Source organism: Larus michahellis, chromosome 9, assembly GCF_964199755.1.
Source record: "Larus michahellis chromosome 9, bLarMic1.1, whole genome shotgun sequence".
Classification (NCBI taxonomy): domain Eukaryota; kingdom Metazoa; phylum Chordata; class Aves; order Charadriiformes; family Laridae; genus Larus; species Larus michahellis.
Genome location: NC_133904.1, coordinates 12,603,122 through 12,625,540, shown reverse-complemented (window position 1 = coordinate 12,625,540; position 22,419 = coordinate 12,603,122). Strand labels below are relative to the sequence as shown.

At 39.8% G+C, this 22,419-nt stretch overlaps 1 protein-coding gene across 1 annotated transcript; it reads right to left on the bottom strand.

The window, feature by feature from the left end:
- Nucleotides 1-35: 35 nt before the first annotated feature.
- Nucleotides 36-20,873, bottom strand: MYEF2 (myelin expression factor 2). The gene is made up of 17 exons (XM_074599656.1): nucleotides 20,592-20,873; nucleotides 16,264-16,493; nucleotides 14,978-15,030; nucleotides 13,698-13,705; nucleotides 13,508-13,601; nucleotides 12,438-12,629; nucleotides 11,604-11,757; nucleotides 10,382-10,431; nucleotides 10,225-10,288; nucleotides 9,954-10,055; nucleotides 9,701-9,751; nucleotides 9,559-9,627; nucleotides 9,167-9,265; nucleotides 6,043-6,114; nucleotides 4,801-5,009; nucleotides 4,639-4,690; nucleotides 36-869 (listed from the first exon to the last, which is right to left on the bottom strand). The coding sequence occupies exons 1-17, from the start codon at nucleotides 20,786-20,788 to the stop codon at nucleotides 706-708; spliced, it is 1,860 nt and encodes a 619-aa protein (XP_074455757.1). The 5' UTR covers nucleotides 20,789-20,873; the 3' UTR covers nucleotides 36-705.
- Between the last annotated feature and the right edge of the window lie 1,546 nt (nucleotides 20,874-22,419).

Below are 22,419 nucleotides of genomic sequence, written 5' to 3'. Positions count from 1 at the left end.
GATTAGACTGATGAAAAAAAAATAAAAGCAGGAGAGAAAGATCAGTTTCTTCATTTAGTCAAAATAAAAATTTCAAAACTCCCATTGGGCTCTAAATCTTATTTACAGAACTAAGTCATGTCATTAAACTAATATTAAGTAGAACGAAAACATCACAGCCTAATTGGAGCCCTTTCTTTTAAGAGTCAAGAATTACAGTATGACTACGACGCACATATAAAAACAAAATTCTGAAAAAAAGACATCTAGTTTTTACATTACAATGTTGATACACACTGGGGAAAAAAAAAACAAAAATCAAAAAACACTAAACAAATCCCACTATGCAATCTTGAGATTAACAGAGAAAATGGCTTATTTATTAAAAACAGTATAACCATTCATTTAAACTGAATGACTAGAGACACTTGGCCTAATTTTCCAAAGGCGCTGAGCATCCAAAGCTTCCATGGTCTACAGGGACCTGCAGGTGCTCAGTGCCTCTAAAAAAACAACAAAAATCAGGCAAATTGTCTTTAAAAACCAAACATAGTAAGATTCAGTTAACAAGTATCACAGTATATTAAACACTATACTGTTAAAGGCTGGTGGGATTTAAAAGTTCCTTTTTACAGCTTTTGTAAGCATACAATGTTACTAAAAATGACTTACTAGGATAGAGAAGCTAAACAGACATAGGAATGTTCCTGAACACACAGTTTTAAATTATGCATTGCGATCCAAGCGTACATCAATTTCTCTGCCACTGATTTTTATGCCGTTCATTATCCTACAGGCCTTTTCAGCAGATTCTGGTGAGTCAAATCTGACTGTTCCACAGCCCTTTGATTTTCCATTCTCCATTTTTATTTCTGCAAACATTACATGACCTGAATAAATAAGTTAAACAGCAGTTATTTCAAGTCTTCAGTGCACTAAGAACTTAAAGAACTCATCAGAAGTGATAAAAAAGCATTTTTAAATACAGTCTAGTGGGACATACGAAGTTGGCGCTTTCAGACTGATGGTACGTTCACTCATTCAGGGAAAGTGACATAGGTCAAAACAGCAGTGAAGAATCCAAATTAAGATCCACTGTTTCAAATCTTTCCTTCACATTAGCATAAGATGAAGTATGCCTGTATTTGACCTCAAGTTTGAAACAAAGTGCCCTTAGAAGTCTAAGGGAAAGTTCTGTGTTTCATTTACAAACACTGCCAAGAGCACGAGTACTGACAGGCATTAACTGAATTACAGTTCAATCCAGTCTACCATGTTCATCACAGCAACGTATCAAGCAATGGCAACAATTAAGCGATTTTGTAAAGCAGCTGCAGAGCAAAATTAGAGCCTTTAAAACAGTAAAGTTACCAGGTTAGGAGTGGTGGAAAAGTAACACGCACTTTTTAATTCCTGCAGTATTTTCTTGAGGTTGGACACAACTCATGAGGCAACATTTTTATGTCGATGTCGTGGTACCTCAGAGAATGTGCAATGCCTGGAGCTAGCAAGTTTTCGTTTGTGGCGTGTTGTAGCACACCACTCCTGAGCCCACAAATGTCACTAGGAACAAGAAACTTTTCCCTAAAATACATAGGTTTTTATTTTAAAATATCATATAATAGAAGACTGGCCTTTCATTGAAAGAAAATGAACATATGGAGACATGGTCTTTCTACTTCCTTACAATATTGGCATAAATACAATATGTTGCTTATATTTGTGCTTAATCTTAAATTAGCTTAATCTTAAATGCTTAATTCTTAAAACCAATTCAACACAATTGCTACATCTGTTAGTTACCGAGGAGATAATGGAAAAAAAAAATTCTGAAATATCTGAAAGTTGCCCAAGCAGTTAAAAAAAGAGCGAACCTATATACTCCTATATATCCTCAGCTACAAAAACAAACAAAAAATATAATATGAACACCTGAAAATTTTTCATAGTTGAATTGCGAATTCGAATTTATATCAGATCTGCAAATAGCTGTATGAAGACTGTCTTCGGTATCACTAGTATGTTTTAAATTATTTGTCTTTTCTGTCTCTCCAAAACAAGAAAAGCCATCCTGTAATTCATTCGAAACCTCCCATCCTGAATGTGCGTTTTCAAAACACAACAATCATATATTTCTACACCAGAGCTTCATTTTTCATTCACTTCTGTGAAAAGACAACTTTTCTGAATTAGATAAAAAGAATTATTGGATATTTGTAGCAATCCTTCATCTTACATAAAAAGGGCCTTTATTTCTTAACGTAAAGGAGAAGCATTACAGCCTGCAAATATGCTAATCAGGATCATCTATTTGCATAAAAAACAATCTGCCACTTTGGCAAAATTACTAACTTTGATTTGATGCAGCACCATTTCTGGAAGTAATGCATAACCGGGACAGGCCCAGGCCCCTGCATGCATTTGTCTCAAAATAAATGCTACATTATATACTCTGTGTTGGCCAGAGGACACGCAATACCTGCTTCAAAAAAGAAAAAGCTCAAAGACTATGCAGGGATGCAACGAGGGAGGCTGGGGTCCACTTGGAATTAAACCTGGCAAGGGAAGTCAAGGACAATAAGAAGGGCTTCTTCAAGTAGCAAAAGGAAGACTAGGGAAAATGTGGGCCCGCTGCTGAATGAGGTAGGTGCCCCGGTGACAGGGGATGCAGAGAAGGCAGAGTCACTGACTGCCTTCTTTGCTTCAGTCTTTACTGCTAAGGCCAGTCCCTGGGAACACCAGACCCTGGAGGTAACAGGAAGAGCCTGGAGTTAGGAACACTCCCTTGATCGAGGAGGATCAGGTTAGAGATCATTTAGGCAAATCTGACACCCAAAAATTCATGGGCCCTGATAGGATGCACCCACAAGTGCTGAAGGAGCTGGCAGATGTTATTGCAAAGCCGCTCTTCATCATCTTTGAAAGGTCATGGAGAACAGGAGAGGTGCCTGAGGACTGGAGGAAAGCTAATGTCACACCAGTCTTCAAAAAGGGCAAGGAGGACCTGGGAAACTACAGGCCAGTCAGCCTCACCTCCATCCCTGGAAAGGTGATGGAACAGCTCATCTTGGATACCATCTCTAAGCATGTAGAGGAAAAGAAGGTTATCGGGAGTGGTCAACATGGATTCACCAAGGGGAAATCGTGCTTGACCAATCTGATAGCCTCCTATGATGGAATGACCAGCTGGGTGGATGAGGGGAGACCAATGGATGTTGTCTACCTTTACTTCAGCAAGGCTTTTGACACTGTCTCCCATGGTAGCTCCTGATAGGTAAGTTTAGGAAGCATGGGTTAGATGAGTGGACAGTGAGGTGGACTGCAAACTGGCTGGATGGCAGAGCTCAGAGGGTTGTGATTAGCAGGCGCAGAGTCTAGTTGTAGGCCTGTAACTAGCAGTGGGTCAGCACTGGGTCCAGTCTTGTTCAACATGTTCAACAATGACCTGGAGGAGGGGCTAGAATGTACCCTCAGCAAGCTTGCTGATGACACAAAACCGCGACGAGTGGCTCCAGAGGAGCTGCGAGGAGAGTCCAGAAGGCTGTGCCTCCATACAGCGAGACCTGGACAGGTTGGAGAGCTGGGCAGAGAAGAACGTAATGAAGTTCAACAAGGGCAAGTGTAGGGTCCTGCACCTAGGGAGGAATAATCTCATGCACCAGTACAGGTCATGGATTGACCTGCTGGAAAGTAGCTCTGCAGAGAGAAACCTGGGAGTCCTGGTGGACAACAAGTTGACCATGAGCCAGCAATGTGCCCTTGTGGCCAAGGCAGCCAATGGTCTACCAAGGTGCATTAAGAAGAGTACAGTCAGCAGGTCGAGGGAGGTCCTCCTCCCCCTCTACTCTGCCCTGGTGAGGCCACATCTGGAGTACTGTGTCCAGTTCTGGGCTCCCAGTTCAAGAAAGACAGGGAACTACTGAAGAGAGTCCAGAGGGCTACAAAGATTATCAAGGAAACAGTGCACCTCTCTGTTAGTAAGTAGGGTCTGCTTAGCCTGGAGAAGAGAAGATTGAGAGGGGATCTCATCAATGCTTATAAATATCTAAAGGGCGGTGTCAAGAGAATGGGGCCAGACTCTTCTCAGTGGTGCCTGGTGACAGGATAAAGGGCAACGGGCACAAACTGGAACACAGGGAATTCCATCTCAACATGAGGAAAAACTTCTTTACTTTGTGGGTGACAGAGCATTGGAAGAGGCTGTCCAGAGAGGCTGTGGAGTCTCCTCTGAAGATATTCAAAACCTTCCTGGATGCATTCCTGGAAGCATTCCTGGATGCATTCCTGCCCAACCCGCTCCAGGTGAACCTGCTTTGGCAGAGGGGTTGGACTAGATGATCTCTAAAGGTCCCTTCCAACCCCTACCATTCTGTGATTCTGTGAGTAATTTTATTAACAGAATGGGGTAAAGTCTGTGGCAGATGACCACTCTGAGCCATCTGTACACATAGGCCATACTGTACCCTGGTATCATGTCTTATGTCATGCCTAAAAATTATTTATATAACTCAGGAAAGGTGGGGGAAGTAAAAGACATTAGGCTAGCCAGACTATTATTCAGGATAAGGCAACAACCTTGTCTTCCTGTCCTTATCTAACAAACACCATATAAAACATGAAATCGATGGAGCTGAGCAGGGATAAGATTCGCATACATACCACATTGACTGAACTTCTCCTTTAGCTTCTGCCAGGTCAAGTCAAAAGGAAGCTAGAATAAAAAAGCATTATTAATAACAAAATATTACGAAGAGAAAAACAGTATGTAATCAAAGATGCACACAAAATAAGCTCATGGGTTTTATGCATTCAAATGCTTACATTTCGCACAAATATCTGGTTGCCTTTAGAGCCTAATCTCTCTCTCATGCCACTTCCCATTGGGCCAGGCACAAATCCTCGATCAATATCGATGTTCCTGTCCAGGCCTCCACCCATAGCTGGTCCCATTCGATCAAAACCAGAACTCATCCGCTCCATCCCCATTCCCATTCCTCCAGCCATACTGTTCATACCACCCATTCCACCACCTACACAGAGAAAGAAAAACAGGGTAAAATATCTTTTTAGTAATAAATGCACAATTATTTTATAAAAAAAAGGAAGTCAGTTCTAAAAGTAAAAACCAAACTACATCAAGCTATTAGTCACACCATCTAATGTAGTAAAACGTTGAACATAAGAATTAAGATTTAAAAAGGCTGTCCAGTCTAATTAATAAAGATTGGATACCCTACACCAAAAAGAGATCAATAACTGTGACAGTGTTAAGATAATTTGACCATATATATACTATTATTTTTGCTTCCTGCATTCACATTCAGTTATACTTAATGCAGCCAAAAAAAATCTTCCAGAGAAAGCACATTTTGCAGAGAACAGATGTTACTGCAAGTACTGTGAAGAGCACGGACTTCTCTATGATACGTGCAACGAAATACATTAGTGTGTATTATACAAAGAAATAAGATCAGTGGCATTCAAATATCCTATTATAATCTTTCTGGATTCATAATTAAAAATTAACGTAAAGCAAAGCTATCAAGATGAGGGACCTTCTCTTTAAGCCTTATGCCTTTCAAGATTGCCACTAGCAAGAATTTAGTTTCTCATCTGCTCTAGCCTGAGGAACTCACAGTTGCTGCAATATAAGCTCAGTATTGGAGCTTTACACAAAATTCAAGGCTGATTTTTTTATTTCAATTACAAGAGATTACTGAAATTCAGCTTCATGAAGTTCACACAAATAACTGCTTATTTGTCTTTTTCCTGGAACGCAAGTTTACTTGAATCACCTCTCCCTCCAAACCAGAAGTTTAAACCATTTCAAAACTAAGATTAAAGGAAAGACTGTATTAGCAAGTGTTCCTCTGAACTTTTACCTCAACAAAACAGCTTTAAAAACTACTAGATTTGCAGTCACATGCAACAGAATTCTACTTCTTCCAACACCAGCAAGACACGACGCTACAATACAACAAAACCCTCTAACACAATTATATGTACACACCATGTCATTACATTGCCTATGCATTTACATTCTATGGAAACAAGATAACCTACTCATTCCAGATCTCACTGGGCCCATGCTAGGCGCTCCCATTCCTCCTGCAAAAACACCAATCATTGCACCACCTAAACAGAAAAAAAAAAAAAGTGAAATACACTGAAACCATCAGTTAGAGACAACAACAAAGCACACGCTAATGAAGTGCACGGATCTCGATGTTACCCGGCAATTCTTTTCTACAGAACACTTTAACCTGTGCCTTTATTATTTACACTGAATAGGAAACATCTAGTAATGTTAGTTCCTCCTCCTCCATTATGGGATTTAAGCTCCTCTGATTTCTTTCTAGCTTTACTCCCCTCTGACAGTGTGCCAGCAGCACAAACATCTTAAAACTAAATGAGCCATTTCCCACATTGGGAAGAACAGCCTCAAAACTGAAGGCTTCATCTTATTTGAACTTCATAGCATAGAAATGGCTTACTTTCTCCCATTTTTAAGAAACCAATGCAAAAGCTGGGAACAGCTCTCCCAGTGTCTTTCTTTACTGCATATGAAGAGTGAATTGATGGAATTTGGTGGGGTAAAGGGAGAAAGGAAGGAAATCAACGATTAATAAGAGCTATTTGGCAGAACCATGGCATCTCCAGAATGGTATCAGAGACTGGGGTAAAAAAAATTATTTCATCAAAGTGCTAATACTCAGGAAAGTAATCCCAAGGGAGCTTCCGGAATTGTAGAAACACAACTACATTGCTGTACTGCAGAACAGAGTGGAACTGTCAGCTGCATTTTTCTTGCTTGATTTTCATGCCTAAATGAAACAGCTCAGTTTTCACTTATGGTAAAATAGATCAGTAACTGTCATCTTTAGGCTGGACACCATTGTTTTAATATCTACAAAAAGGTCACTGCTGAGCCTTACATTAAATTCGTTTTCCCCACACAGTTCAAAACAGCAAAAATTGTTCCCTGACAATGTCTTGTGGGAAATATTTGTCTCCTCTGAGACAACATGCTGTCATAGGCATACAAAGACCTCAAAAAATATGGACTAGCCTGTTTAAAAAAAACCTATCAATTTTCAACACCAGCAGGATTACTCACGGTACTTCAGCCAACAGTTTGCATGAGAAAAATCTTAATATTTATTCATTAGGCCAGAGAGAGTCTTGCAATGAAATATCAAGTCAAATTTTGAGATTGCTGTCAACATGACTGATTTTGCCCTTAAAAAGAATTGTGAAGAAAAAAACCCCACCCACTTTTCCAGAGCTAGAAAACTTCAGTTGTTTGTGAGTGCATCCCAATTACACCCACTCTTTTTTAAAAGGGAAAAAAAGTCTCCCCAGCAGTCTAAGATGTACTTAAAAAAAAAAAAAAACACAAAAACAACCAAACAAAAAAATAAAAAAAACAACCTGAAAGCTCAAATAATCCTAAGTTAAATCAAAACAAAACAAAAACAACCAAGCAAAAAAAAATACAAAAAAACACAACCAGAAAGCTCAAGTAATCCTAAGAAGCAATATTGCAGCTGTTTCTCACCTTAGAAGAGATACTTTACCTGTACTTTTTCAGCCACTTGCCTTTCATCAACAAAAATTACAGGCTCAGAGATGCTTTATGACACAACCTTTGATTTTTTTGGATACTTCAAGATTTTGGCAATTTAAACGGCAACTCCAACGATTCTGCTGCAAACCAAACATCTTCATTTCCACTAATTGATGCCATAGCCCAATCAAAGACTGTCTTAAATTGCCCTCCTTGAAACTGGCAGGGTACCAAAGCCAAATATACTCACAGCATTTCCTTTTAAGATAACGTTAACCTAAATATTGTAACAGGAGTAGACTAGCGTCTTCCCTGACTAAACTAGATCTATTGACTACTATATTTGTAAATTCCTACAATTTCCTTCCATTACTTAAGGATAAGTTGGGAAACTCTTATTTTGGTTCTCAGAACAGTATTTAAATGGTAAGATTGCTGAGAGGTGGTAAATTGAAGCTTGCTGGATCTACTGAACGAGTGACTCCTACATCAGTTTCTCACAGTGGCCATGTTCATGCATATCAAAACCAACGCGGGTTACCAGAAGACTCGGAAGTCTATTGCTTGCATGAACATTTATAACTGAAGTGGCTTTTGATTTTCACTTGGGAAACAGATGTTTATCCTATGTTGCAAGTAGAGAGGGTCTGAAAGCATACACTTGATTTCTAAGACATTAATTCCAAGACATTAACACTAACTCAATTGACAAGCTTATTACACTCTTATCACTTCTACACAATTACCAGTGCTTGAAGAGAAGCACACAAGGGTTACACTTTGTTACAACTTGCCCAAATTTAAAAAAAGAAAGAAAAAAAAAAAATCAACTTTTAGACCAGATAAACCTTATGCTCTTAGCAGCTCTTCTCTTTCACAGCGGGGAATTTAAGGGAGGGGGAAAGGGAGAAAAATGGGAAGAAAGGGAAAGAAAACCTGTCTCCTATAACGCATTCATCCAGGTAACAGTATAGTAACAAAGCTAAGTAGGCTGTACTGTTAAGCACTTCCAGGCCTCTTAGAATAGAAAAGTATCTCATTTGAGGGAACTCAAAAGTAACAAAATGAATTCTGTCAACAAGACATCACCTGTAAGCAAAACAAAGCTGGCTCAGTTACAGAAGAGGCCAATAAATCCCATTCTGAGCTGCTTGAACTGAGAAGGCAAGAAAAGAGGGCACCAAAATTCACCATTCCTATCTAATGCTACCTGATTTGCAGTAAAAACAATTTTCCAGCATGCATTTGCAAAAGCAGGCTCCTGGAACTTACAAAGGTGGTACACGGGCAGCTCATTCAGGATTACCAGAAGCATATAGTTTAATATCCAAAAGACTAATACCTCACAAAGTTAACAGTATGAAGCCAAATGCTTTCCTCAGATCACTATTTTGTTCATATTTTACAGATGGAAAAAAAAAAAGCCACCCACACTTTAACCTCCATCCTAAGCGATGGCTATAATATACACTCAGATTACACCCCTATAGTAATGACTTGGGGAGAGGTGACAGAGGAAGACAACCAAATGAAAGCAGGTCTCTTCTTGATTTTTCTTCTAGTAAAACTCTTCCAATACTATGTTGCAATTTACCACAGGAAATTTAACAGTTACCATACCCATCCTTCCAAAAGAATCTCCAAAACCACGGTTCAATGCCATTTCACTACGAGCAAAATCTCTGTCCATGTTTCCTCCCATTCCTCCACGGAACACTTCTGTAGAGAACAAAGAAAAAAAACAAACAAACCCAGAAATATTCCATTATATACATCTAAACTGATGTTCATACAACACTTGTTTCACAGCTGCTTATTTAAACAGAAGTGGGTTTAATGCACAAGTCAGAGGCGGCCATTAAATATTTAACTCCCATGCCAGTTCCTGTGCTTCCACTCATGCCAGTGACTATGTCCTTTGAACTCACCTACGTTACCCATCCCTAAAGAAAGGGCTTTTAATAAATAAATATTAGCAAAGTAGTAAGTGTACAGGAATAGTGTTCACCTACCTCCCATTCGGTTAACTCCAAATCCTCCCATATTGGGCATTCCTTCCATTCCACGAAATCCGGCAAGTCCTGTAAAATAAGAAAGAGTGTTTTCTACACAATATTAAAAAATACTTAATGCAAAGAACTTCACTGTACGTACCGCCTCCCATTCTATTCATGCCGCCAAATCCCGGACCGTCTATTCCCATACCTTTAAACCAAAAAGACAAACACCATTCAGAAAACAGGTAAGATCCTAATGGATTTTAAAAAAAATGCAGAGACAGTTAACATCTCAAAAGCACACTACACGAGCCTTGCTTTGTCAAGAGTATGTCATTATTCCAAACACAGAAATAATAATTTTAAACTTAGAGCTCTGTAAAACTTAATAATGAAGAACACAGATTTACCTCCTGGACCCATGCTCCCCATTCCACCACCCATGCTCAACTGTGTTGCACTGATGGGCTGTCCACCTGGTCCAAGTCCCATACCAATGCCACCAAGACCACCTTGTAAACAAAGATAAGTATCAACAGAAGAAAGATTTTCTTCTGTATCATAAAGAGACCACAGTAAGAAAAAGCACTACTAAACTATTCCAAGACTCTTTATCAACATATCCAAGACTCTAGAACAAGATATATTAAGTGCAAGGAGCAGAAAACAGTGTGCACTCACGAGGTAATTGTGAGGTTTTGCTGTCTGCACCACGGAAATCTTCATGGGGAACTGATTTGTCATCCTGATAAAAAAAAAAAAAAAAGGATGTTACACTATGATCCTTTCAATGTTTTGGCAGAGACATGTAAGGTAAAAAGAAATGTAAGCAGCTTACCATTTTTACATGCATGGGTCTATCGAACAGGAATTGTCCATTGAACATAGCTGGAGAAATGCAAGTCAAGGAATCTAACTACAGAAGACAATTTAACTATTTCAGAAGAACCACTGTGAAAACTTATTTTATTTCTGCACCATTTTTAGGAGTCTTGTCTTTCCTTACCTAATCTTTAGAATGCCAATTCAAAGGCCAGAAGGGATTATACAAGCTGTTCGGTATTGTCATGGTTTTGGCCAGACTGGCCAATCAGAATGACAGATGGCCCTCCCCCCGCCTCTCTCCAAAGAGAGGAGAGGAAGAGACAGAGAGATTTACGAGTTTAGAAAGAGAACTAAACTATCTTAATGAAAATAATAATAAATAAGGGAATAATAAATAATAATAAAATAAAAAAAAGTATACCATATATACAAAACCGTATCCAGCTCCCAGGATGACGATCGAGTCATCAGCAGGCACAGGGAAAGTCCCAGACTGGAGTCAGCGACAGACAGGAGCTGAATTACGGATCTGGAGTCAGGAATGCTTGGATCAGGATCAAAGCAGACGAACAGACAGGGTCCTCCTCCGACATCAGCCATTGAAGAAAGAGACCTGACCTTTTGATCCCTTCGCTTTTATACTGAGCATGATGCAGATGGGATGGAATACCCTGTTGGTCAGTTTTGGGTCACCTGTCCTGTCCGATCCTCCCTACAGGTGGGACCCCTCTATGCTTTTCTGCTTCTGACCCTCTAACGGGGCAAACAGCAAAGTGAGCTGACCTTGGCTGTTATGGCAATAAGTCTAAGCGAGAGCCTCTGTGCATACCATTCCTTGGTATAATCAGGTCTTATCACTCTGAGAGTGAACAGTTTCTGAACAACGTGCTGTTAATTTCTGAGTTTAGTCAGTTAGAAGAGGCCCAGCTAAAAAGCAAAATTACAAAACAGAAAATTGGTTCTGTTTTGCTTCAAACCAGGACAGGTATATAAAATTTAGTGTCATACATGTCACATTCCTACATATTTTAAGCTTGTGCAACATTATCAGGAACAGCTTTTCAGACTCTAGCACTAAATTTGGTCACAATTAAAAATGTAATCCCCACAGTATTACACTCTAGTCCCTATACACAAGCTACAAGGCAAATAAACACCATTTGCAAAACTACACTATCAGAAGGTGTTAAAGACCAATCCATATTTGATCAATTGTTTTTCAAAAACAAGGATACATATTGCTTGAACAGCTTCAATTGCTTGTTCAAAGGTAACTGTTCCCATTCCTCGACTCTTGCCATCTTTATCTTCTTTGATGTCTGCACGCTTTACAGTTCCAGCAATGCTGAATACCTCCTTCAGTTTCTTCCAGCCAACTTTAAAGTCAAGCTTACACATAGAAATACATTAGTGATTTCAGTGCACATTTCTGTTCTGCCATTATATTTGGAAGAGATTTTCTGCATTGTTGTAACTCTTCAGCTTCCCAAAATGCTTGATATATGTAAATAGCCAGGATTTTGTAATATACACACACTGCAAACAAGTCCAAAAATAACTAAAAGCAACAATTTATACTACATATACGTATTTTACTTTAATTAACATACTAACACTGAGAAATGGATGGGTTCTTGTCAGGAGTAACTGTACTCCCACAAGTCTCCTTGCAGACATAGGGCAAGGGAGGGCAGCTAAAGAACTTATGAAGTAAGCACCTCCAACAAATATAACTGTTTAAGTTAGTCTAAAGTAACTAGCAAGATAAACTGAAGTGTATATTTAATTAAAAAGAAGAAATGCAATTGCAAATAGCTAGCAAAAAAATGTGTAAAATATTTTTTTAAATCAACAGATGACTGTGCAATGATTAAAACTGCATGTCAGCCTCAAGAGTTTAACATTTCTTTCATGTCCACAGTCTGAATACACACACAGCATTTTTAGTTGAATACGCTAATTGTGAACGTTTCCAATTTCCTCTTTATATTAAAATTGAATTATGCAGGAATATAAGATGTTTTACAAAGATCAAATATTACAGTTGTAAAATATAGTTTTAAACTTACATTAGCAACAAAAATAGTGGACCCAAGCCTGCCTGCCTGCAAGTTACTGATAACCTCAGGAGGAATGTTTGGATTATTGAGAATAGAAGGTGGTAAATTCATTATTCCAGGTGCCACATCAGGTCCATGTCCTCCTGGAAACTGTCCTCCCACACGCTGTAATGCCCTACGAGCATGTTCACCTTCAGGATCCTGAAACATGGGCAAAAATAAAGCAAGCTTAATCATCAAGAAGAGGACTGGCAACAAATAAAAAGGTACTATTTGAAATTCTACATAAACCCATCAATTTTATCAACTAATATCCTTGTCCATGTCAGAGGGATCAAGAACTGAATTAGCATGGAGACCTAATTCCCTCACCTCTAGAGGTGGGTCCTTTCAGATGAGGGTTGAGGCATATTGGCAAAGCACTTGTTGAGGAAGCGTGCACTGCCACTTCACATGCTGTACCTAGCCTATGGACAAGTAGAAAAGATTTCAATCTAAAGGACTGTCAGTCTAGCACGTTCTTCCAAGAACTGAATTAATTTAATTAGTTTTTTTTATTATTATTTATTAATACCATTATTAAAGTTGTAACAGGACAAAAAGAACTGCATCAGACACCATCATATACTACAACACTACAATAGAAATGTTGACATTATTTCACTTTCCAGTCAGCACAAGTTTTCTACTTCCAGCTCCATTTTTGGACATATGTAGTAGCCTGATACTCAGCTCGTTCTGCATCATATTTTGAAGGAGGGAAGCAATGTAAACAGAGAATCATTTGGGTTGAAAAAGATCTGATGACACTAAGGTAAGAATATGAAGTTAAAGATAAAGCTGTTTTAAAGAAAAACAGCATTAGATTATTTTGACTTTAGGACACACTTTTTGGCAGTTCACTTGGCATAGCATCAAGACCTTCTGCAAGCCAACAGGCACTTTAGCCCATTAAGAAAGCATCCTAAAATAAATTAACAGGACATTAGACAGTTAAGATGCTCAAAACACTCTATTGTCATCTCAGTAGTTAGAGTATCTTTGCTATTTCAAATTAAAAACAGCAGCAATAACCATACCTCTTTAATATTCAGGGGTCTTCCACTAAGATCATATTTGTTCATAGTTTCTAACGCTTTCTTAACAAATTCTTCATCTTTGAATTCAACCACACTTAGAGGGAACAAAACAAATAAAGTTTAAAATTTTAAAATTAACAGAATGTTTGGATAGTAGCATGTTTCTACACACATAGAAAAAGAAACTTACCCACAACCCTACATCCATGATGAATTGTCATCATATGTAAAGAAAAAAAAAAAAAACAGTCAGTCAGTGCATTTGATAGAGCAGTTAAGATTCCAGTTAAAGATCCCAGCTCACTGTTAAATAACTACTCAAGTTATTTTCAGCTTCAAAATCCATCATACATGCTCTTTACTGGTAGCCAAGCTGAATTTCTCCTACTTTCTCAACATACATACCTTTCAAATGCAAGAGAATACATTATCTTTTATTCTCTTTGAGCCAAACCAGAATTGGAAAAATGCCACACAGATCCATGTAAGGACAACTGGGGAGAGGAGGTGGGGGGAAAAGGGTGGAAAGAAACAAAAACCCAAAAACATAACCAAAAACCAATCAAGACACTCACTGTGTCATTAAAAGCTGCCCACTGACTACAAAATTCAAATCTACCTACATCAAGTATACCAGTACGATGAACAAGGCGTCTGCATACCTCTTCAGTATTACTAGCATAATTGAGAAATTACTTTGTAAGAAAATAACCTTATTGACTGCACCAGAATCCTTCTAATGAAGCAGAGAGTCGAGGATTGCTTTAAGTAAAGCAAAGCTGACAGCATGTTTTAGTTTTAACAAGTGTTAAAGAAAGTCATTTACTACAATTGATACAACCTCAGTTAAGACTCAAACCTGCATTTCTCATGTTCTCACTGCAGGTTCGGAGCTACTATTGGCCAAACTTTTGACTATTTTTAAGACGACAAAGGAGCTTTAACAATCTTCATTCTTAGTGCCTCATTGCTGGCACTCTGTTGGCTACCAACCATCTCCATCCATTTATTTTTAAGAAAGCAAATACACATTAATCCAGTGTTTAGAGTACCAACCCTGCAAAGCTGTCAAATCAGGCGCTTCAAACAGTATATTCTTAGCTAACATTTTGTACTCGTTGGCCCCAAGAAGAGAATACTACGCTAACAAAATTTAAATAAAATCAGTGGTTTATTGAACGCCCTTTATATGAAACAGATTTGTACCAAAACAAAGATGTTGACTAAAAAGAAGAATTAAGTAAATGCCATCTGTTAACATTTACAGAAGTATTTTGTCCTTTACAGCCAGCTAGTCTGAGTTGCATGAAAGTGTCAGACTACTTCTAATACAAAATCCTCAAGGCTACCTTAATGAAAATCAGTGTAAAAATGAAACTTACTTTCCAATAACTGGTACAGGTATTATACAAAAATAAAACTGCTGAGGAACTTTTAAACCTCTAGCAGATTGTTGCCCGCGGCACTTACCCTTGATTTTCCTTCAGCATCCTTAAACAGCTCCACGTATGTAACCTCACCAACTACATAAGACATACAAAGGGAAAATACCAAGAGACAATGCATTTAAACACCAGTATCTTTCTTTACTGTGCCCCTGTGCACAACTCTACAGAGAAGCACCTATTATTCACCAACAATCAAAACCAGACCAACGTACCTCCTGTCAATGGCTATATAATTTAGCTAATTTTCAGAAATATGCAGCAGCCACATTCTCAAAAGCTAAAAACAAACAACTATATTTAACCTAATTCATACTACAGATCATATTTTGGCCAGTATGATATAGTTGGTGAACAAATTCAGATATACGCAGTCCCTTCACCTAACAAATGAAACGTCAACGTTCAACTGGAAAGTGTTACATTTATCATCCTACTCACAACACCTGTTTTAAGGTGACTTTCTACCTGAATGTCTTCAATCATAAGTTTGCCTTCAGTAATAACCAAATTTACACGTCAAATATTTCACAGCAAGCCACTCACTTTCTAAAGTAGGAAGTTTCAGTAAATAAACCAATCAAATAGTCACGTCACCTTACAACAGATAAACCAGCAGTTACAGAAGGGGAGTTCTGGCATTTTTCACAGCCTAAAAGCCAAGTGTGCTTTGCATTACTTTTGAAGAATCAATTTTTTCAAGGAAAACACAGAACTAACTTTTTACAGAATTCAAATATTAGCATTATTTTACCCCAAACTTAAAATAAAACATTTGGGGTAGTAAGATTACTCTATCAGAACTGCAACAAAAGTAACAAGCTTTTAATACAAACCTCCAGACAAACAGTCATGGCAGTAGTGACAATGCAGACAAAGTTAATTCCACAGCCAGATTCCACCAAAGAAATACAAAACAACTTTTGAAAGACGTCCTTTATTATTCATGTTAACACACTAAATGTGTTGCTTAAATACAATAACCCTTAAAAAAATAAAATCTACAAAGACTACAACTAGACGAAACACAATCTCTTTAAGAAGTCATGAGGTCATGCATATACTCTCTACTGTCACACTAGAATGGCAGAAGATTGTAAGCACTTCATTTACCCATCCTACCCTGCAATGCAATTGTCTCAGATGAAAGAGGGGGAAGGGAGATAGATGAACCGAGTAAAGGCCAAAAATTAAAAAAAAAAAGTAAAAAAAGTAGTCATATCAAATCTGTGTGGCTCAAAGGACATATACGTTGCATTTAAAGTCTACCCCTTTCTTTCTATGTGAAGTGTATTATAAGGAATAAGTTACCTTTCTCTCTCATAAGATCTTTAATAGCTTGCCATTTCATGTCATACGGGATGTTACTAATAAAAACTCTATTACGATTAACAGTCTTCTTCTCTCCAGTGCCTGCATTCTTGTCCTTTGAATAGGGGTGGAATCTATTCTTGTTTCCAAGAGAAGGGATTGCCTTTGGTTTTGCAACGTACTTCTCTTTCACAGGTGCTTTCTCTTCTTTTGCTGTCTCATCATTATCCCTACATTAAAAAAAGAAAAACAAACAAACACCCAAACAAAAAAAATATTAGTCTTGTTTTGGATCATTAGACTATTATACCTCCTATGTATACAGCTGTACACCTCCTATGTTATTAAGGGGTATACTATGCTAACTCCCAGGATGTTAAATGCTGCTTTTTGAGTTAGGAAAAATAAATTCATGTTACCAGTCTAATTACAAAATACATTGCTTTATCTGGAACAAAAAAATAATGTTATAATAGATTTATTCACTACTGTAGCAAAGAAAGCACACCTTGCTACTTCAGTTACGTTCGATTTCCATTATGTCCACCAAGATTCAGCAAGATGGTACTACGGAACTGCTACAAATATCAAAATACGACGACTCAGATGAAAAATAAGCTACAGCATCCACGCTTCGGTGCTTCAATAATTTTCCATCAGTCTTGGCTAACTTACACAATATTCACCACAGAAGTGACAGCTGAAATGGTCTAATTTATGGAACAGCTTGATATACTTCATTCAACGTAACACTATATAAAAAGTAACTCTAATAGGTTGTAAATCAAATTAATTTTGTTTACCACATAAATAATTTTTATTCACAACTTGTGCCAGACTGCTTTTAGACAGAAATTAAAATTAAATTAAGAAGAAAAAATGCTCTTTCACTTTCATTGACTAACACTACTAGAATTTGAAAATTTGCTACATGCACAGAAAACAGGTGTATCAAGACATCCTCTGCATCTGAAATTAATTAAGTCACCAGGTATTATCCACTAGAAACAACATCAAAACAGACTTTTGGCCCTCGGTCTTTCAAAAATTTAACAATAGCAGCTGCTCTCTTATTAAAATGTTTTCATTTTTTAGATGAAAATGCAGGAAAATTTGCTTCCTCCCTTTTAAAGCAGCCCAAATCTCAACTTTGACAAAACTATATACTTTGAGCAGAATTAGATAAAATATCCAAAACTCTTCAGCGCTCTTGATAGTGTTACTAGGTGATTCAGCATACTAACAGAGGACCAAGATTACTGATTTTGATTAATTGAAATTAGTATTTTCAGCTCTCTGCATAGTTAACAAAACAGTGAGTGAGCAGCAGTCTTGCACTCAAGAGCACACACAAACAGCCCTTCAGGAAGCTAAACCAAGCTTGGGCACTTTTCAGGGAGGAATACATTCAAATACATCCATATTTCTCCCACGACTTTTTCCCAAATTTTGAAGTCCTCATATGATATGAACTTCACAGTCCTTGTGTTCACAAGTGGATTAAGAGAGGATTAATAACTGACAAATGTGTAGACTCCTCTGGGCCAAGTATTTGTCAAATTTAAAACATTCAATGTCAACACCACATCATCTGGTTCAAGCATCCTCCAGCCTCCCTCTGCATCATCCCTCCTCCACACCATCCTGTCTGTTGTGGCAATATAATTCTTGAGTGGCTGTGTAATGAAGTGAAACGGGGGGAAACAATGCAGGGAACTGCATGGAGCTGCAGGGAGACGGGAGGGGAAGCGCAGAGTATCAGGTTTTCCAGTCAGATCGGTTCCTTCCAATCCAGTCCCATTTGCGAATGCAAAACTCCTGCCCAATGAGACTCCTAGTAAAATCCGAGTTCTTCCCTAAGTTTTAAGATTAGAGCAATGGATCCTCTTTAGCCTTTTAAGCTCTTTCCTGCTTAAAGGATTATGAAACAGCCCCTGGGTGCTCAGGAAGAGCCAGGTCTCCAAATACGGAATCCATGGGCTCTATAAGACCTGGCTGCACAAACCAGTGGAGAGCACAGAGGATACGAGTCTGGCATAAACTCTTAAATCTGGGAAACAAGATGACACTTCACTTAGTCTGGGGATCACAGACAGTCTCCTGAAAACAGAGGATTAATTAAAAAGCAATCCTTCAATCCTTCTTCCAAAACTCATCTGCCAAAACCAACAGGCCAGTGAACAATCTGGAGCCAGAGATGCTTCTGTGGGTGTAAGTCTTACCCCCCTCCTTGAATATTAAAAATAATTTCTATCAAATAATACGTTCAAAGCAATGACATGTTAGTCATCTATACAACAAGAAAAGAGTCTCATAAACTATTTTCTTGGGAGAAAAACCAATAGTAATTTCTACTCTTTACCTTTTGTATGAACTAATCATTTTATACATTTCATTATTATTTGCCTGTGAAATCACTAGCAGATTTCTAGGGTTGAAAAAGAGATGTCTACACCAATTTCTTTTAAAAAAGCACATCCTCGTTGACTAAAAAGAGCAATTTTTACCTTTTGAAACATAATGCCTTTGAACTTCCATAAAGTTTTGGAAACAAAAGACAAGGTTTCCATATATAAATACTAAACCAGAAGCCTAAAAAATAATAAGCACAAGATAAATCAACATGAAAGCCTTAAAAGCTGCTTGGGGTTTTTTTAACAAACTTCTACTTCTCTGCTCACTAGCGTCCATACAAATAAGACGACCAGCAGAGACAGAAACGCAAGAAATCCACAATATGTGATTCTAAAGCACATAAATCAGTTAAGCTTTGCTGCAATAAACAGCTCCCCTGCTCAAAACAATGCACTTAGGGAAGTGTGAAAGTTGAGACCAGGATGCCTCTCCAATTTAATCTGAGTGCTAAGCAAACCTGGTTACTGAAATACTTTTTTTTTTTTTTTTTAAGTAGTACATTTCACCTGCACACTGACATTTTTATCTTTCACAGAAGTGTTTTGGGGAAGACTGGAAACTGCGTGTGAAAGAGTAAGATTAGAAATTCTATTACCAAGAACTTTGCATTATTTTCAAATGTAAAGTTGCGATTTCTACCACGCAGAATGACTGTGATTTTTCATTTGTTTCTGATTAGTCTCAGAGGGAAAATAAGGAAATTGCTGACAGAAGGAGGGATACAGAGAAATTAAGTCATTATTTGAACAGCAGCAACTCCAAAAGGCAATAAAACGTTACATGCCTCAAAGGTGCAAAAGGGTCACAATCTTCCTATGAAAACTCAATCAAAATTTGTGTAGTTTGGAAGCTGAGGGCCAGGCCCAGGGGAAAAAAAAAAGAAAAAAAACAACCAAACCAAACCAAACCTGTTGGTTTATGGTAATGTTAAATCTATAACTTGTAAACTATTTGAATTTCACAGGGAATCAAGTAAAGGCATGAAGTATGCCTTTATTCCTCCAGCTTTATATCGAACTTGATCCCATGTGCATTTTTTAAACACAACAGTATCACACTGGGCTGCTTAGAACATGTCAAAACTTCACAGATCTCAACAACTTTGATGTACTGCAACAGCAGGCCTACTATAAACGTATTTTCTCTCCAAGATGTGAATGAGATTAGAAGGGATATTGAAATTCCAATGATATGAAGCCAAAATCTAGTTCGTGTAAAGAAAGACGACCCTCGAAGCCTGACATCAAGAACAACCAAACCCATAAAAGGTTATTCACGGCATTGTTCTAGAGAGCTGGCACTTCTGGCTCCCTTACACTGTGTTCCTTTTAGACCTGCTAGATAAGACACAGTTTACATGTTCCCTATAGGATACTGTTATATTTACAAGAAAAGCTTGTGCATGCATGTAGGAGTTTGTGTTTGTTTTTAAAAAGTGAATCACTATAGGGCTGTCTTACCATTCTCAGGTAAACATAGATCAAAGGCTTCGCAAAACACACCGCTACGATAAGAAGTGGAGACGTAAACAACCCCACAGAGGATGCAGAACGCTCCTGGAGCGGGATGCTGCGAGGAGCGGCCTGACCCGAGCCCGTTACAGCAGCCCTGCGGCCCGCAGCCTCCACACCGCCCGCGCCCGGGCTCCCCTCAGCGACCGCCGCTCCGCCAACAAACTTCACCTTCCCCCGCTCCCGGCCCACGGCCTCCTCTGTGCACCCCGCCGGAGGGCACCGGGCCGGCAGACACCTCCCTCGCTACCCGGCCACCCCTCACGGCGCCCGGGGGGGTCGGAGAGGGCCGGCCGCCTTCCCCGCGCCGCGGCCTAGGCGGGCCAGCCGCACCCCCGCGCTTCCCCGGCCGCGCTGCCCCCCTCCTCCGCCCGCCCCGCCCCGGCCCGGCCCCGCACACACATTTTAACGCCATTAGCGCTGCCCCCGCCGCTCTTGGTTGCTGCCGCTGTCGCCGAAGCCGCCTCCTCATCCTGCGGCGGCGGCTGTGGCTGCTGCTGTTGTTGTGGCGGCGGCTGGCTTGCCGCGGCGGCGGCGGCATCCTCGGCTCCGCGCTGGGGCGCGGCCGCCGCAGCCTCTGGCTTGTCGTTCTCCGCCATTTCGTGGCCGGGCCGGGGCCCCGCTGCCGCTGGGTTTGAAAAGGGCCCGGAGCGCCTCGGCCTCGCCGCGCCGGGCCCGCCAAGTCTCGCGAGAACGGGGTTTGCGGCGGGGAGGGGACGCGCCGGGAGGCTTTACGCGTTGCCATGGCGACAGCGGTGGGCCATCGGGCCTGTGGCCGCCCCGCATCCGCAGCATGGCGCGGCCCGCCGGATCCGCCGCTCGGGACCGTAAGCCAGCGGCCCCGGGCAGTGACAAAGCCTCAAATGCCTCTGCCCGGAGCTCGGGCCTGCTCCCGAGGGTTTAGTAATTCTCACCCCGGACAGGCCATCTCCCCACATGGCACCACCCGCCAAGTGCAAATTCCCCTGATTTTAAACCAACCACCTCTTGCGGTGGCCAGTGACCCCCGCCCAGAATGGCCGCAGGGTAACTGAGTCCCAAGAGAAGCGGTGGGCAGCAGCACTGGCACCTCACGCAAGGCAGCGGGCCTAGCACTGACCAAAGGCGTAACACCATTTCCACAAGCTTGGGAATACCTGCAAGCGGTAGGGTGCTAGCAGTAAATAGCTACTGCACATTTTCAGCTCTTCACCTTGACCTTTCTAATAATACCGTCCACCCCAGGAAATGGCTGCTTGACGCCTAATTTGATTGAGGACCATCGTGCCCCTTGTTTGGGGACCATCGACATTCCAAAGCAAGTCACCCGCTGTCACAGCTTTCTCTCTACTTCAGAAAATAGACTGTAGCTTACTACTCAAATTTTACGCTAGGAATACTCAATGAATTGAAGTCATGATCTCTTAAAAAAAAAAAAAAAGCCTTGCATTTTTCCTACATGTATAGTCCCCTTGTTCCTTCAAAAATCAGCGTAGTCACGAGTAAAGTCCTCCTCCTGCCCATAAGATGTTGTGTGGTCCTTTTCCAAACATTTCAGTACCTCCATCGTTAAGAAGATCCCCACATTCACAAGGACATGAAGGCTCCTGAGATCTGTGGACCCAAATCACCCCTTAACCAGTGATGAGGCAGCTCACAGATCAAACACAGGGACAACCCTTATAGCTAGCCTGCTTAGGGGCGCTGGGACGCTCTTCTAGCATTGGCTAAAAAGCTTTCAGCTAGCACCTAAATTCTCCTCCTGCTTGCAGATGTCTGATTATTTACAAACATATAAAGCTACTGGGCAGCTCAAGCTGCACACTCAATTACAGTTAGAGCATTGGAATTTTCTAGATGGACATTTGTTTTATTCTTAAATATGAATAACAATTAAAAATTAATAGTTGTAATTCTGCTATAAAGTTTCAAAATTAGCCATGCCGCGCACACACTACTAAACATTTTGCATTCCCTATCACTCATCTTGGAAGGTGTTCGTTTACTTACGAGGTACAATCTGTGACATACTCCTCTCAGCTTCCCTTGGCTTCTTCAATCCAAATTTTCTCTGTCACTTGGGGGAAAAAATAGGTTTTAAGCAATATTTTTAAAAGAAAAAAAGAAATTCTGTCATCTGGACAAAGTTTAACTATTTCGCTAACGACAAGTACCAAAGTATTTCTAAAGGCGTCACCAAATTTTATATCAACATTTATAATATAAGGAAAACCATTCAGTCCTCTGCAGT

Bases quoted from the DNA above. Each gene is read 5' to 3' on its own strand.
- MYEF2 (XM_074599656.1), bottom strand. From the start codon at position 20,788: ATGGCGGAGAACGACAAGCCAGAGGCTGCGGCGGCCGCGCCCCAGCGC. The intron at 16,494-20,591 runs GTGTGTGCGGGG...TTTTTAATGTAG, and splicing joins AGCGCTAATGGCGTTAAAAT to GGATAATGATGAGACAGCAA. The intron at 9,266-9,558 runs GTAGGTGAACAC...TGTTCTCTACAG, and splicing joins TGGAGTTAACCGAATGGGAG to AAGTGTTCCGTGGAGGAATG.